The sequence below is a fragment of the Leuciscus leuciscus genome (assembly GCF_965113295.1).
Source record: "Leuciscus leuciscus genome assembly, chromosome: 11".
Lineage (NCBI taxonomy): Eukaryota > Metazoa > Chordata > Actinopteri > Cypriniformes > Leuciscidae > Leuciscus > Leuciscus leuciscus.
The window spans coordinates 17,776,799-17,793,637 of record NC_138735.1 but is presented as its reverse complement, the minus strand read 5'-3'; the positions used below and the strand labels follow the sequence as shown (position 1 = coordinate 17,793,637).

General features: G+C 35.8%; 1 protein-coding gene across 1 annotated transcript in view; it reads right to left on the bottom strand.

Annotated features, from left to right (window-relative positions):
* The window catches only part of neto1l (neuropilin (NRP) and tolloid (TLL)-like 1, like), a 101,273-nt gene that overhangs the window by 10,440 nt on the left and 73,994 nt on the right, over positions 1-16,839 (bottom strand). The window contains exons 7-8 of the mRNA XM_082183541.1: positions 8,006-8,234; positions 304-417 (exon numbers count right to left, since the gene is read on the bottom strand). Of these exons, the coding sequence (XP_082039667.1) occupies positions 304-417; positions 8,006-8,234 (343 nt within the window). The remainder of the gene's footprint in view (positions 1-303; positions 418-8,005; positions 8,235-16,839) is intronic.

The following is a 16,839-nucleotide window of genomic DNA, read 5'->3' as shown; positions in this document are numbered from 1 at the left end:
CCAGAGCCACAGTCATTCACATATACAAATGAATTTCTAGTGGCCTGCTCATTTTTCCCAGCAGCAGCATTACAATGAACCCTAGTGCAGAATTTTGAAGGCTTTATAACAAGGTATTTTTTTTTAACAGCTGTGGGTTCGTGAAGATATATTTGATTGACTAGCTATAAAACATGAACAAAAAGGGGACAAATTTTAAGACAATTCTTCTCCTCAAGTTTTGATCATCATTTAGAGAAAAATGAGGGCGACTCGTAAACCACTCAAGATTTAAGAGGATATTTAAAAAAAAGTACAATTTACCTTTGCAGTGGTTCTCGTCCCAAGGGTAGACGCAGTTCTGGACTCCGTTGCACACCAGCGTGTTGTTGATACACATGTTACTGTGGCAAAAGAAAGTATCTGCCTCACAGGGAGCTGATGAGAGGGAAAAATGGATAATGCTAATGTCATATTACACGTCATTTCTTCCTGTTAATAAGACGCTGTCTATAATCTTATCTCACAAATCACACTGGATGTCTATCTGACTGTGTCTGTGCATCAATACAGTTCAAATTTAGAAACCCATTACTCAAACCAACCAAATCAAATTCTGTTGCCTTCTGCTATGCATGAATTTTAATACAGCTCTTCAAATATGCATGGAAACAAGTCCATGTCTGTAGAAGCATGCACAGATATTTTGTAATATTTCTATTAATATTATTCTGGTTTTACCTCAAGAAAGAGTCGATATATGCATATACAGTGAATAAAATTCTATTTAAATTAGGCCTATTATAGATAAAAATGTATTCAATAATTTCACAAGTTTACTTGCCAGGATGTGGTGATGATAACGAATGCAGACACAAGCTGCAAGTACTTTAATATTTCCAAAAGCACTAATATCATTCAAGATCAAAGAAGATTAATCCATTATTTGTGTGAAAAATATATTAGGGAGAGTGTTCAAATTATAAAATGATAAATGAGAAAGTATGCATGAAGACAACCTCTCATAACATTTACAACATCACTATCTGAAGGCTCAATTAAAGCCAAGGTGACTTGCAGAAGGGGCGGGGCTTCGGTCTCAATCACCTCGCGTGCAACACGCGCACCAATGTGAGGCCAGTTCCCAAATACCTCACTTAACATTTTGCAGGACATAGATCACCTAGTTCGTACAAAAAAACCCTTAAAATAGCAGCTTCAAGGTTGACTGAATGTACCTTGAGGGTTTATTAATGACAGTATTCTCGACCTGTTCCCAGGTGAGAAATAACAACGTAAATTAGGATGACTCATCATTCCAGAAGTGTCCTCCTCACGACTCTCGCCTTCACGTTCTGATACAGTTCCACTTCCCACCACAAGGTGGTGCTGCAGCCCTGTATTTCTCCTAAATAAGGCACTGAAAGAGACTGGACTTCCTTTCTTGGATGGGACCCCATTGACTTCGATAGAAAATCCCTATGGAAGTCAATGGGGTCCCACCCACTGTTTGGCTAGAATGGCTACCCATATTCTTAAAATATATTGTGTTCAGCAGAAAGAAATTCATACAGGTTTGGAACAACTTGAGGGTGAGTAAATGATGACAGAATTTTCATTTTTGGGTGAACTATCCCTTTAAAAGGCGCTTCAACCTCCATAGAAATTATTTTCCAGAGACCTTACAATAAAAGTGATACAATGCGATCTCATTTGTTAAGATTAGTTAATGCATTGGCTAAAATGAACCATCATTTAAAAATATATTTTTACAGCATTTATTAATATGTTAATGTTATAGATCATAAAAAATACAATTCTTCATTGTTTGTTCATGTTAGTTCACAGGGCGATAAATGATAGGCATTTGTTCATTGGTAGGTCATGTTAAAGGTATAGCGGAGGATGTTTTACTTCCTGGTGGGTAGTCTAAACTATTGGTCCTCCTAATTGTCAATCATTCTGGTGAATCAATCAAACTTTTCAAAAAGTGGAGAGTCTTATCTAAAATTTGGAAAGATCCTCCGCTATACCTTTAACTAATGTACTGTATGTTAACAAATGAAACCTTAATGTAAAGTGGCTGTTTACACATAAACCAGTGCATGAATTACACAATATTACAAAATAACAATGCGGACAGGCCTTGACTTTCTAAAAAATAAAGGTCCTGCACAATATATATTAAACGATATTGAAGTTCTAAATAAAACAAAGATTATTGAAGTGTGTTTTAGAAGAAAAATTTATTTTTCCGTCTTGCAACTTCAATATGTCATGTTCAATTCAATGTTACTTGTAGTTTCTTAATTACTTGTGAAATTTGCTATCAATTTCTGAGTGAATCCAACATCATTTTTCATTCATTCAGTGTGTTTTCAGATTGAAAGGCTCTCAAATATGTTGAATTAGTCATATATGCATATATTCATATATGTAAAAAAAGTTGAAACCACTTAGTCACTCATCTAAAAACATACTTTGCTTCTGTAGTAGAGCAAACACACACAGTTTCACTTATTTAAAGGTATGCTGGGCAAGACTCTTTTCAGTGGATGGTGGTTTCCCCCGTTCAGCTGCTGAGGATAGCAAACCAGAGGGAGAAAGCGAGTGCATAAGTAAGTGCCTGGGCAAGTTATGCAGGGGTGTTACCCGGGCAACCGCACATCCTGTGTTCATTCACTGGATAGGGCTGCACAAAAGACACTGGGCTCCTACACAAATCCACCTATCGCCATTCACCAAGACTGACGCAGACGCACAGCTGCATCTTTCGATCTCAGAAAGAGCACTATGTGTTTTCTGCACCCTCAAGGGCCTCAGAACCAAAACCACAGACTCATTCCCTCAACCATTCTTCTCCCGCATGCTTCAGGATATCCGCCTCTCTCTTTAAACGCACAGTAATGTCCATTAAAGCCCCGCAATCAATCAGAAGAAGTGGAAGCTGCGCTGCTATATGCTGCTGTCTGGAATTGCTCATTTACTATTTTCAGCGCCAGGGGTTTTTAAACTTGTTGATGCCAAGGAAGGACCCTCAAATAAGACGATCCCCTTGCAAGGAACAACTTTGCTCAAATATAAAGAAGGCTATATATTTTTCATGTAAAAAGGAACTTTTATATTGTGTGACAAAGAAATATTGTGATAGTAAAAAGAAAACATATATATATATATATATATATGCATTAATCGATTAATCGATTTGACAGCACTACATATATATATGTTTTTTATTTTTATTTTTTACACACACACACACACACACACACACACACACACACACACACACACACACACACACACACACACACACACACACACACACACACACACACACACACACACACACAATATATATATATATATATATATATAAAAAAAAAAAAATATATATATATATATATATATATATATATGTTATTGTTCTTACTGTTAAAAACAAATGTTGTAAATAGAATAAAATGATCATATATATATATATATATATATATATATATATATATATATATATATTTATATATTGAGTATATAATTTATATAGCCTACAATAAATTATATATAAAATGTATTTATTTTACAAAAACATTTTTGGAATCCCAAAAGCCCTAGCCCTAACTGCCTTAACCAATATGTATAATTGTGGCTTGTTTTGGGCTTTACATTCCTCTGTGCATTGAATTATGGGTACAGTGTCAGTGAATGCACATCATTTGACCTCTAAATCCTAGTGCATTATGAGTAAAAAAACAACAACAAAAAAACTGACCTATGGGAATAGCAGTACAAAATGAAATACACTACAAAATGAAAAACAGTATATATGTATTTTTAGTGCTGGGAAAGTTACACAAATTTCATAATTTTATTCTATTTAGCATTTGTTTATATATATACTTATATATCAATTATACTGCTACAGTATATATACACTGCTTTTCTCTGTGCAAAATGAGGATGTTGGCATCATTTCCTTTTAATCTTTTACCCATCAGCATCGGCACGGCGTGCTTAGGCTGGGGTCGTTTTTAGGGACCACTGGGACAAGACAAATGGCGATGGGATGTCACAGGAACGGTGTTGAGACCATTACAAAGAAAGCCGTTTGATGCCGGCAATGTGCACCAATGATGAGTGTGCTACCAACTAAACATTAAACTCACATTTTATCACCCTATATTCACTTTCTCTCTCTCTCAGCACTTCCTCTCATAGCCAGATACTCAATCTTTATCGCTCCTCTTCTGTCCCACAATACTTCATCCTCTTTTAGAGCACCCATCCTTCAAGTTCCTTCTTTTCTCTCTCTCTCCTCCCCCATTACGCTTTATAGTTTCTCCTCCCCCATTACGCTTTAAGCTGCTAGCGCTGCCACCCGGAGAGATGTGACTGTAACTGCGCAGGACCACCGACTCAAAGACGCCCGGGTGGCGGGGCACCACCGCAGAACCCATGTTTTCTATAAAACGCTCTGTCCCAGCAGGAACTGCTTATCCCTTAAATGAATAATCCTGTTATTATGTGCATCTGTGGTCTCCCATGTAGCCCGTGGTTTTATAAAGGCTACTTAGCAGAGGGAACAGGGGAAGTGATCGTTATATTCAGCATGGGAAGGTATGTAACAGTGCTACAGTGTAATGCAATGTAATGTAGAATTTAAATATCAAATAGTTTATGTGCCTCATTTCGAACGAGAATGTATTACACCTTGTGTCCTTGCTTTATTAGAAAAGACTGTCTGTGTGAGTTAAAGGGATAGATACAAACTCTGTCATCGTTTACTTACCATCATGTAATTCCAAAACCTGTGTGAATTTCTTTCTTCTGTGGAACATAAAAGAAGATCATTTGAGAAGTGTTCTTTGTGCTTACAATAGAAGTCAATGGTAACCAAAATGGTTTGGTTACCAACATTTTTCAAAATATCTTCTTTTGTGTTCTGCTGAAGAAAGACAGTCTTACCGGTTTGGAATGACATGATGGCGAGTAAATTATTAAAGAATTTTTATTTTTAGGTGAACTATCCCTTTAAACTACAATTTGTGTTGAAGAACAACATGACTGTTGGGGTCCACCACCTTCTAACCAGCAAAAAGTATACCAGCACCAGTATAAACATCAGTATAAACCAGTTTGCTGGTATGTTCAGCAGGGTTATGAGAGATTTATCGTGTGTTTGTGGCTCAAATCTCTGGCAGGACATGATGACCAGCTAAATAAATGGCCCGTGTTTCTTGGACACATGGATGAGCTATTTTCATTTCCCAAGTCCTGCTCGGTTTAGTGTTCTGTCAGGTATGAATGTGCTGGTGAAAATGAGAGTGGGAGAGCATTTTTGCTAAGTGTGTGTTCATAAAACAGGGAATAAATACAGAAGTATTAGATGTCAGTGCTTGTCAAATTTTGTACAAACATGTACACAAGGGTGTAAAACCCATACTTGCTGTGAGGCGAGATGGGTTTCATAAAAATTGTCAAGAAATGTTAAGGTCTTATTTCAACCCAAAACCAAAGGGAATATACAATATATATTATGCAGAATATTAGGGGTTGAACGACTTCAGATTCTACGCTGACTAGTCACTGATGATGTTATTAATGAACAAATAAGCCTGAACCTCGAGCTGAGACTCGAACACGGGTTGCCTTGTGCACAAATATAGCATATGACACATTGCTCCTAAAGAACAGCTTATTTTTATTAGTTATTTTGTCTTTGGGTCTTGTATTTCTCACAGATTTCTGCTCAACAGATTTTCCTTTCACGATAATATAAAACTCTCCTGATATTAGAGTTACAATTACAGAAAAATAAAACAAAGCATATTTCGCTACCTTTTGGAGCTTGGAAGAGTTCAGTTTGAGTAGATGGTTCATACCATCATCACTGTCCTCGTTAGAGTTCATTTCCCAGTACATTCAGCATCTGGCTCATATTTGCGATCTCAAAAGTATTCTCAAAACTATCATTTTCAACATCTTAAAAATCAGTATTTTGATCACTGACAGCTTCTTCACCAGATCCACCATCAAGTGACAGTAACACTTATATGTGATTGCGTTCAGTTCTCGCTCTGCAGTAAATCGCTGAACCATTTCAAGGTTTGCTGAATATACTTCCTATTCTTTTATTTTCTGCCTGCAGTAACTATGCCTGAAACGTCACTTCATCATTGTGTATCAGACATTGCCATCTTGTGGAATAAAGGTGAATTGCACTTATTCAGTCATCAAATATTCAATCATTCTTGTGCAGATAAAATATACTTACACTGTTACACACCTCGGGTCATTAGCAACCCTATACAGTTTTTTACAAAAAATGTAAGGGAAAACAGGCATTCTTTTATACTTCTTTTTTTTTCTTGTTATATTGTTTATAATGAATTGATTGAGGAATACTAAGAAGGTTGATGTTTTAAAAAATGAATGAGGAAGAAGGTGGTGAATGAAGTCCCGGGTCACTTAGACCTGAGGTATGCATTTAAAGGAGTGATATAATGCCCTTTTCACAAGGTGTAAAATAAGTCTTTGATGTCCCCAGAAGTGTGTATGTGAAGTTTTAGCTCAAAATACCCCACAGATATTATTCTTCTAGTCATTGATTAGCATATTCTATCATCATAATCTATAAATAGTGTTCCGGGGCGGGGTTTATGTAAATTTTAGGGTTTGTGATGTCACTAACCCGGGAGGAATGTCATGTAGTCCCTACCAGCCGTTTGTTGTAGTCCTTAAAAAGCAATTTCTTTAAAAGAAAATGTCTCCCTTTGCTTTGAACTTTGAGCATTGTAACTTTGCAGATGTCGTTTATGCTCAAACAGCAACATTACACACTAACTAAAGTTAGAAAAGTGCAATCATAATCAACCACCCCTTTAAGGGTTAACTGTTGGAAACAGAGCATGAAAGTGGACTTTAAAGATTTCTTATCCTGTTGCGCCCTCTATAGGCCATGATCAGTGACTAGTCGACGTCAAGCTTAAAGCGTCATGGCAGAGCATTAAAGTTGACCAGTCTGTGCAAATTATAGAATGTTCTATTACCTTTTTGTATGTTTAATTTGATGATTTTCATTGTGACAATGAGAATTGTGCTACATTTCAGTTCTGTGAATTTAGCTGGGAAATTATGTTACACTGCATAAAATACAAAACATATTATTCAAAAGTTTGGAGTCAGTAAGATGTTTCATCTTTATTTATTTTATTTAGAAAGGATGCATTAATTGGCTCAATAGTGACAGTAAAGATATTTATTAAGTTACAAAAGATTTAAAATAAATGATTTTCTGGTAACAATTTACAATAAGGTTAATTAGTTAACATTAGTTAAATACCTTAGTTAACATGACCTAAGAATGAACAATACTTCTACAGCATTTATTAACCTTAGTTAATATTAATTTCAACGTTTACTAATACATTATTAAAATCAAAGGTTGTATTTGTTAACATTAGTTAATGCACTGTGAACTAACATGTACAAACAATGTACAGCTGTATTTTTTATTTACGAACATTAACAAAGATGAACTAATACAGTAACAAATGTTCTGCTCATTGTTAGTTCTTGTTAGTTAATACATGAACTAATCTTAACTAATGAATCTTATTGTAAAGTGTTACCGATTTTCTTTTGAACTTTCTATTCATCAAAGAAAAAATCCTGAAAAAAAATTATTATGGTTTTCAAAAATATTAAGCTGCACAACTGTTATCAATGCTGACAGTAATATGAAAAATTTATTGAGCACCAAATCAGCATATTTAACAATATTACTGTTTTACCAAAGTTTTGCATAAAAGACTTTCAAAAACATATTTTATTTTACAGACTCCAAACTTTTGAACAGCAGTGTCATTTCTGATTGTTTCTTGTCATTTTGATGTTAAATATGACCCATACATTTCTTCATGAGATGCATTCAGTGTAGGCCTAAATAATAAATACAGTAAACACACACGAGGGTTGGAACGGAGAGCTATAAGTACAGTGAATATGTGTGTGTGTGTGTATGGCTTACGCTCTTGGAAGGTAGTGAAGAGTATACGGAAGCGGCTCTTTCGGCTGCCTTCGTCGGCCCACATGCGAACCACTCCCAGCGCGGTCACCAGCATGACGTCGTTGGCCACCGTGCTGCAAAACTTATTCCTCAAATCTTCCACCGAGCTGCTGCCGTCGTACACCGCCACGAAATTACGTTTACACTCATTGGAGTTCTGCATCTCGTAGTCTAGGAAACGCAAGTAGATCTAAGAGAGAGGGGAACAGAGCAAAAAAATAATCTTTTTATTTCGGCAGTTTCAACACACCCATCCCAGATGTCATATCAATCTAGATCACCTGGTAAACTGTGTTTGCTTTAACAACAGATCTCTGTGGTCAGAAAAGCCTCAGATTGATGATAATTGCACAGATAGATCAACAACGAGAACACAGAAGGTTAGGTTTGGAATTCAACTTGAACACAAAATTGAGAGGTTTCAAAAAGTTGCAATGATGAGTTCTCGAAGAACAGCAATAACCTGCACATCTACTCATGCCAGCTCCTTTGGGCTCTCTAAAAACCAGAGAGGTGTTAGAATGAACCATCTGTTCTCCTCTCACCCAATCTGACCCTAATCAAACTGACTTCACACCTCTCCTCAACCAGACTCCCATTTTCACTGTTTGAAATATTAGAAAATTCTGTCATCATTTACTCACCCTCATGTCTTTCCAATCCTGCATGACTTTCTTTCTTCAGTGGAACATAAAAGGTGAGTTTTTGATGAATATCCAAAATAGTTTCATAAAAGTGTTTACCGGTAATATGATTTGTGTCATTTCCCAATGCTATTACTACTATAAGTCAGCATGAAATAGAAAATGATCATATCTGTTTTCTAAATGCATATTATTGATCTAATTGTGAATGATTTACCAACATGCATGTTTAACATTTAAAAATATTGTAATTTTTTAATCAAAATATCATCGAGTCCATTTAAACCCTGCCTCTTTCTTACAATTGACTGCAAGCTCACATTCAGATCTGCCTTCATCCAATCAACAACCGATGCACTGTAAAAAATTAAAAGTTGCTGCCTTAAATGTTTAGGTACAATCAACTTGGATGTTTAAGTTATTTCAACTTAAATTACATTAAAGTGACTTAATAAATTGAGTTGAATCTTGTATAACATTGCATATAAAATTGCATAACATATTTTGATGAGTTAAAAGCAATGTAAAAACATATGTTGTCATAACTTATTGATTATATAATTTTTTACAGTGTGGATAGAAACCCATTTTTTACATTTTTTATAATCTGTTTCACTTGGATGTGTGTTACAGTACGAAAGAAAAGATCAGTCGCTACTTCCGTTACATCCTGACATTAAGGTATACAATAACTTTGTGTAACCACAGTTCATGATAGTAGCAAGAAGTTGTCGACATAAAAAAAAATAAAAATTATTGTATCATTCTTTTATTTAGATCTTGTCAATGACTGTTCACAAAACCAGTCTGAATGAATCATTCACAAATCAATTGGATTCTGTTCTCAACTCACTGATTTGGTCACAATGTTAACAGGTCACTGAAGGAAAAGTCTATCAGTGAAAAATCGGTTAAATTTCCATCTCTTCCAGGGCAATCATATGTCTTCAGAAGATCCAAACGGCTAACTTTTCTGATACTTTTCTGATGGTTTTGCATCCTTTTTGTAGCTTTAAATCTCTAATTTCCATTCATTGTAATTGCATCGAAAAAAGAGAGCACGACATTCTTCCAAAATTTCTCTTTGTGTTTCACAGAAAGTCAGCCAAACCGTTCTGGAACAACATGAGGGAGAGTAAATGACAGAGTTTTAATTTTAGGTATACAGTACTATTCCAAATACACTGCTAGAATAACCCTCACCATGATAAAACAAGTAACATCAAGTAGAATCAAACCTTCCAAATATTAGTACAGAATGTTCTCCTTTCATCAGGTGGAGTTTGCACTATAAAGCGAGGTGATTGTACATTTAATGAGCACTTGGTATTCCATTATGACAAGTAAATGAAGCACCCCAGTTCACGCACTGGGTAAAAGCTCATGTGTTACTCAACAGCTCAGTAAATCTTCTCACTGTTATAGCATTTCATTCAACACATTTTACACTTTTATAGGAGGACTATATATCGATGTGTCATGCCAGTGACATTGGTTGGTTTGTCCTTGCCACCCACAATATGCTCACACCTACAATATAAGTAATGAACTAGTGACACCGTAGTCTTTCTGGAATGCTGCGGTGTGTACAATCTCTCATCATCAGCAAAAAAGCATGGGGGCGTCACTTATAGCCATACTGTACATAAACCCCACTCACTCACATCTGGACAAATGAAACATAAAGAATGAGGGTTTCCAATATCCTCCGAGAATCACATGAAGACGAAAGGAGACTCACTACCATATGTACCAGCTAGTTAGCACTTTTTAGTCACAATTCACTAGGAGGAATATCATCAATGTGTGAGACAGAAATGAGACTGAATTGATTTCAGAGAGTTGCCTAGATCAGTAAATGAAGCATTAGGGAACCTGACTGGATATTACTCTCCTAATAATCTAACAACCTTAGGGCAGCTGAAAGAAAAATCCAGACACTGAAGCTGAAAGTGCATCCACTGACTACTGAATAGCCAATCACTAGCAGTGCCTTATAAACCCTAAGGTAGAGGAATGCATAATGTGATAAAAGCAAATATTTAATCAAAAGATTTGGGCGGTCCTCAGATCAGTCACAGTAGTCTTATCATTGCACCCTAATTAGTGGTGCTTGCTTTTAATTTTTATCTTTTCAACCCCAAACGTTTGACACAAAACTCATCCGACACCATCTGTGCTACTAACTGAATAATATGTGTACTTGTGCTGAACGAGGAAAAGCATGCTTTTAAGTGATCAGACATATGGTTTCTTTATGACGAAAATAAATAAATAAATAAACAAACAAAACAAAAACAAACAAAATGATAAATTTATGACCAATATATACAGTCAAAACAACATTTAGTGTCTAAAATTATTCAGACACTTTGACCTGGCCATAAGTGTTTTTTCTAAATTGCTAATGCGACCTTTTAACATCACAGGCTGAACAAAATTAAGCATTGCTTGGTAATTGGTTGACCTTAATAGATATTATCTAATTGTGCACTTAAATTTAACATCTGACAGCTGACAGCTTTTCAACCTAATTCATTTGTGAGACAGTCTAAGAGTACATTTACATGACAATGATATGCTTAAAACGGAGAAGTTTTTCCTTTGAGTTTTTCCTCGTACAGACGACCCAATTGTCAAAATGATCCCCATTCACACGGATCCGCGAAAAAGACTAAAAACGCTGTATTCTGCTGTCAGGCCATTAGATGCCGATGAAACACAATAGACTGAACACGTAATACGCATGCGCATGATGTCATCGTCTTCAGAGATTCGCGTTTTTGTTGTTGTACCGTTCGCGTTTTTGTTGTTGTACCGTTTTCAGAAACTTGCACTTTGAAACCCGTTTTCAAAACTTTGCGTTTTCAGGCACCCAAAACGCCATTGTCGTGTAAATAAACAGCCAAACCACATACAAAGTTTTACGTTTTTAGTTGAAAACGGTGTCATGTAAACAGCCCTAATGGCCAAAACTAGATGGCCAAAACCAGTGAAACATCAACTGATTTCTTGAGTTCTTGTCATATTTTATTACAAATTTTCTAAACTATAGCGAATAAACTGTGACAATGTGAGAAATATTGAAGGTGTCTGAATACATTTTGGTTTGACTGTATATATACAGTATATATACCCCCCAAAAAAATTATAAAAAAATCATCATTTATATATATATATATATATATATATATATACTGGTAATGGTGTCTGGTCAACTTCAACATTGTATTGTGAGTATTGCATGAGACCACTCACATTTCTTGAGAAAACGCAAAGCTGTAGCCTTTAAAAAGTAAATCTATAAAAATGAACTGTGAATCAGTAAAAAAAAGACTATATGAATTAAAACCTCCTGCACCCCCTCCATCTGAAACAAGCCCTCTCCAGACTCAGAAGCAGGCTTGAATGCTTGAGTACAGTCTAATTACCCAGTAGAATAATTGTTTCTCAATAACTCAGCTTTGTTCTCCTATCGCTCCTCTGGAAAAAAAATTAGCCAGGGCTGCCTGACATCGAGACACCAACCTCTGGCCAGTTGGGGACTGCAGTCTCTTCAGGGCATGTGAATGTGTTTGAGGTGCTGTTCACATCCCCCTCTACGCTGACTTATTAGTCTGCATCTGCTGACGTTCCCACCGGAGCGGAGAGGACAATCAGAGGACCGGCTGCAGCCCAGAAATGCATGTGTGGATGAATTGCTGCGAACACATGATGATGTAATACACCCCACCCCCTTTTCTTTTCCTATCAGTCAGTAAATCAAATAAGAAACTAAAAGATGAGATGTACAGTACATGTCTGGGAGGTTTAAGAGTTGTGGACTTAATTGGATGAGATATATGAAAGCCTGCGAGAGATGTGGGGAGGAAAGTCATTTGAGGAACAGTAGCTGGTGTCTAGAGGAAGACACAACGCTTTCCCTGGCTGCCATCTGTGCTCCAAACAATCATTCCTGAGAGATTTCAGAGCCAGACAAACATAACACTGATTCAGAGCTGCTACAGAAAATGATTCCAATGAAATGGACAATATACACTTGTATGGAGATGACGTGAAGTTATATGCACATTTCAAGAGACGTTAGGAACAGGAGGACAAAAGTCCTTTTAAGGCAAGTCAGTTCGTTCTTAGGTAAAAGGCATTCAATAAGAAGTTTTGCTGAAATGTTATAAACATTTGAAAAATACTGACCCCTTGACTGCGTGTCAAGGTCAATTCGTTTTTAAAAATATCAGATAATTAGAATTTTGTATGACAAGGTTGTGAAATGTCATGTGAAATGTCAATGTCAATAGCATTCATGAATTAATCATTTATATAATACATAAAAAATACATTTTACCTTCATTTTCTTTGCAAAAATACATAAAATATTTATATATTATATAAACATACACTACCCTTTAACAGTTTGGGGTTGGGGAGATTTTTTATGTTTTGAAAAAATGTCTTTTACACACACACACACACACACACACACACACACACACACACACACACACACACACACCAAAAACTAAATTTATTTGATCACATTGTTTTTTATTTAAAATAACTGTTTACTATTTTAATATATTATAAAATATAATTTATTCCTGAGATGGAAAGTTGTATTTTCAGCATCATTACCCCAGTCTTCAGTGTCACATGATCTTTCAGAAATCAGTTTAATATGATGATATGCTGCTAAAGAAACATTTCTTATTATTATCATCAATGTTGAATACAGTTGTGCTGCTGAATTTTTTTCTGATTTTTTTTTCCCGCAGGAATTTTTGATGAAAAAATCAAACATTATAAATATTTTTACAGTCACTTTTGATAAATTGAAATGAATACATACTTGCTACTGTCAATAAAAGTATTGATTTCATAAACAAACAAACAAACTTACTGAAACCAAACTCTTGAAAGATAGTGTACACTATTTTATTCAAATTCATATCTAGATTCGGATTCAGATAAAAAAGGTGACTTTTTTTTTTTAACTGAAAGAGAAATTCTATTCCATTCCTTGAGCGTCATGATTTCTTTCAATCATTTTTCTGTGAGTGGTCCATATCCTCTCCCTTATACTACCTCTGCTCACAGTCTGCTGAATAAATACTGGTTTATCAACACTCTCTGAAGTAACTGGAGAAAAAAGGCAAAGTCTTCATAATAAGCATTGTGTACAGATTCATACAAATGCAATCATGAGTCATAGCGCTGACATTTTTAGTCTCCCTTGAGCAGTGCTGGTGGATGATAAAAATGCTTGAATATCTGTGTGAAACGGACAAGGGCATATGCTTTTGATTTGTGCCTCTGGAAGGACATCAGATCCACAAAAATCAATTTCTGAAACAATAAATCATATTAAAACACAAATATTATCACCGAGCCATGGCAAAATACACAGTTTTGCTCTCCAGTCAACACTGCTATCTAATATAGGAAATGGAGACAATTTATTGTGTTTAGTCATATGCTACTGATCAGTTTCACTGGCAACTTGACGACTCTGGGCAAACCCTTCTGTTCCAACTGAAGTGTGTTTAGTTTTATTGAGAACAGGGCTGAGTTTCCCGATAACGTTGTCTCTTAGCGCGCTACGAAGACTCTTAAGGTATAACTTAACTGAAGGTATACCATTTCTAGGCGTGTTCCCCGAACTATACCTTAGGAAGCTGCTTAAGATATACCTTCTTACGTGCGACGTTACCCGGTGCTGTCCGTGGCGATGGTGCTGAATCTGCTGATATCGATGGCTCGAGAATCAGCAAGGGCTGTTTATCTGAGAAAGCGGTGTTCTTTATAAAAAAGCACTTTAGAAATAGTTGAAATTGCATTTATTAGGACTCATGGGATATTATAAAAAGTAATCCAAACTATAATAGCCTATAATAGCATTGCCTACATATTTTAAAATTTAATATACATAATAACCATAATAACCATTTAAATTTGTATGTGCTTTCTTCTCTTTCCCATTTTTGTTCGCTGAGGTGGAGCTTCGATGAAATATTGTTCTTGTAAATACTTTCAAGCATTTCAGTAATAAAAGTGTACGTCACGTACGGTGCTCGGCAGTGATCAAAAATGATTTAAACAGTGAATTTTGAATCTCTTCTTGAAAACGCAGAGATGTGGATTCAGACGGCAATTAAATTACCACACGACCTGTTTGTCAAAAAACAGTAGGTACTAATTTGGCCAGGGATTTTTACGTGGGTTGGGTGAGAAAACACACTGATATTATGGATTCGGACGGCACTAAAATCACAGACTTACCCCTGTAAATGTTTAAAATACCGGACGAGCCCATGATAAACAATATCAGCGTCCGAATAAGACTTAACTGACAGTAGCCTTTGCTTTCACTGGCCTTTAAAAGCGCTCTTTTATTAAAATACATTTATAAAATTGTATTATATATAATAATATAATAAAAATTCTAACAACAATCAGTGTAATGACAATTTTATTCTTTGCATGAAAACACTTGAATTAGCCTAACTGAACACTGTCTGTGTGTATTAAAACTTCAGAATTATATTCATATAGCCCTTCAACGGTGATAAGGTAAAGCTAAGAGTGGTCCAGACCAACCTTCCGAAAGTATGACTTACAGAAGGTATACTTAACTAAGAACGTTTCGGGAAACACGTATTATCCATAAAGTACAGCTTAAGGTGTAACTTAAGAACGACGTAGCGTTAAGAAGGTTTCGGGAAACTCAGCCCTGGGCCCGGTTTCCCGATAACGCTCACTCTTAGCGTGCTAAGAAGACTCGAAAGATATATCTTACCAAATTTGTTTATGTTCCTAAGTGTGTTCCCCGAACTATACCTTAGAAAGCTGCTTAAGATATACCTTCTTACGTGCGACGTTACCCGGTGTTGTCCGTGGCGATGGTGCTGAATTGGTTGAAATCGATGGCTCGAGAATCAATTATTCTCTCGTGCAGGGGCTGTTTATGTGAGAAAGTGGTGTTCTTTATTAGAGAAGCACTTCAGAAATAGTTGAAATTGCATTTATTATGATTATTGGATATTATAAAAAATAATCCAAACTATAATAGCCTATAATAACCTAGCCTACATATTTTAAAATTGTAACATATATTGCTGCCACAATAACCTTTTCAAAAATTTACGTGCCTTCTTCTCTTTCCCATTTTTGTTCGCTGAGGTGGAGCTGCGATGAAATATTGTTCTTGGAAATACTTTCCAGCATTTCAGTAATAAAAGTTTACATCTTGCGTACGGTGCTCGGCAGTGATCAAAAAGGATTTAAACCGTGAATTTCGAATCTCTTGTAAACTCAGAGATATGGATTCAGGCGGCAATTAAATTACCACACGACCTGTTTGTCAAAAAACAGAAGGTACTAATTTGGCCAGGGATTTTTACGCGGGTTGGGTGAGAAAAACACTGATATTCGGACGGCACTAAAATCACCGACTTACCCCTGTAAATGTTTAAAATACGACGAGCCCATGATAATAGCGTCCGAATAGAACTTAACTGACAGTAGCCTATGCTTTCACTGGCCTTTAAAAGAGCGTTTTAATTAAATTAATAATATTGTATAATAATATAATAAAAAAAAAAAAATCAGTGTAATGACAATTTTATTCTTTGCATGAAAACACTTGAATTAGCCTAACTGAACACTGTCTGGGTGTATTAAAACTTCAGAATTATATTCATATAGACCTGCAACAGTGATAAGGTAAAGCTAAGAGTGGTCCAGACCAACCTTACGAAAGTGTGACTTACAAAAGATATACTTAGCGTACGAACGTTTCGGGAACCGTCCCATAAGGTTAAGAGAGAGGTTAAGGAATAGGTTAAGAACTACTTAGAGATAAGAACGCTTTGGGAAACCGGGCCCAGGTCTTTTAAATTGTAATAATATTCACAATATTGCTATTTGATCAAATAAATGCAGCATTGGTGAGCATAAGAGACCTTTAAACCCCAAACGTTTGATTGGTTAACTGGGACAACGGTCAATTGTGCAGTTTGGAATATTATAAAAGAATATGAGACTGCAGAATTATGCAATTAACCAATCAGAATACATTAATACAGTAATAAATTATCCTAATGAGGATGCATTTATTTTTTCCCCATTTGGATCAGAAAACAACATAATAAAAGG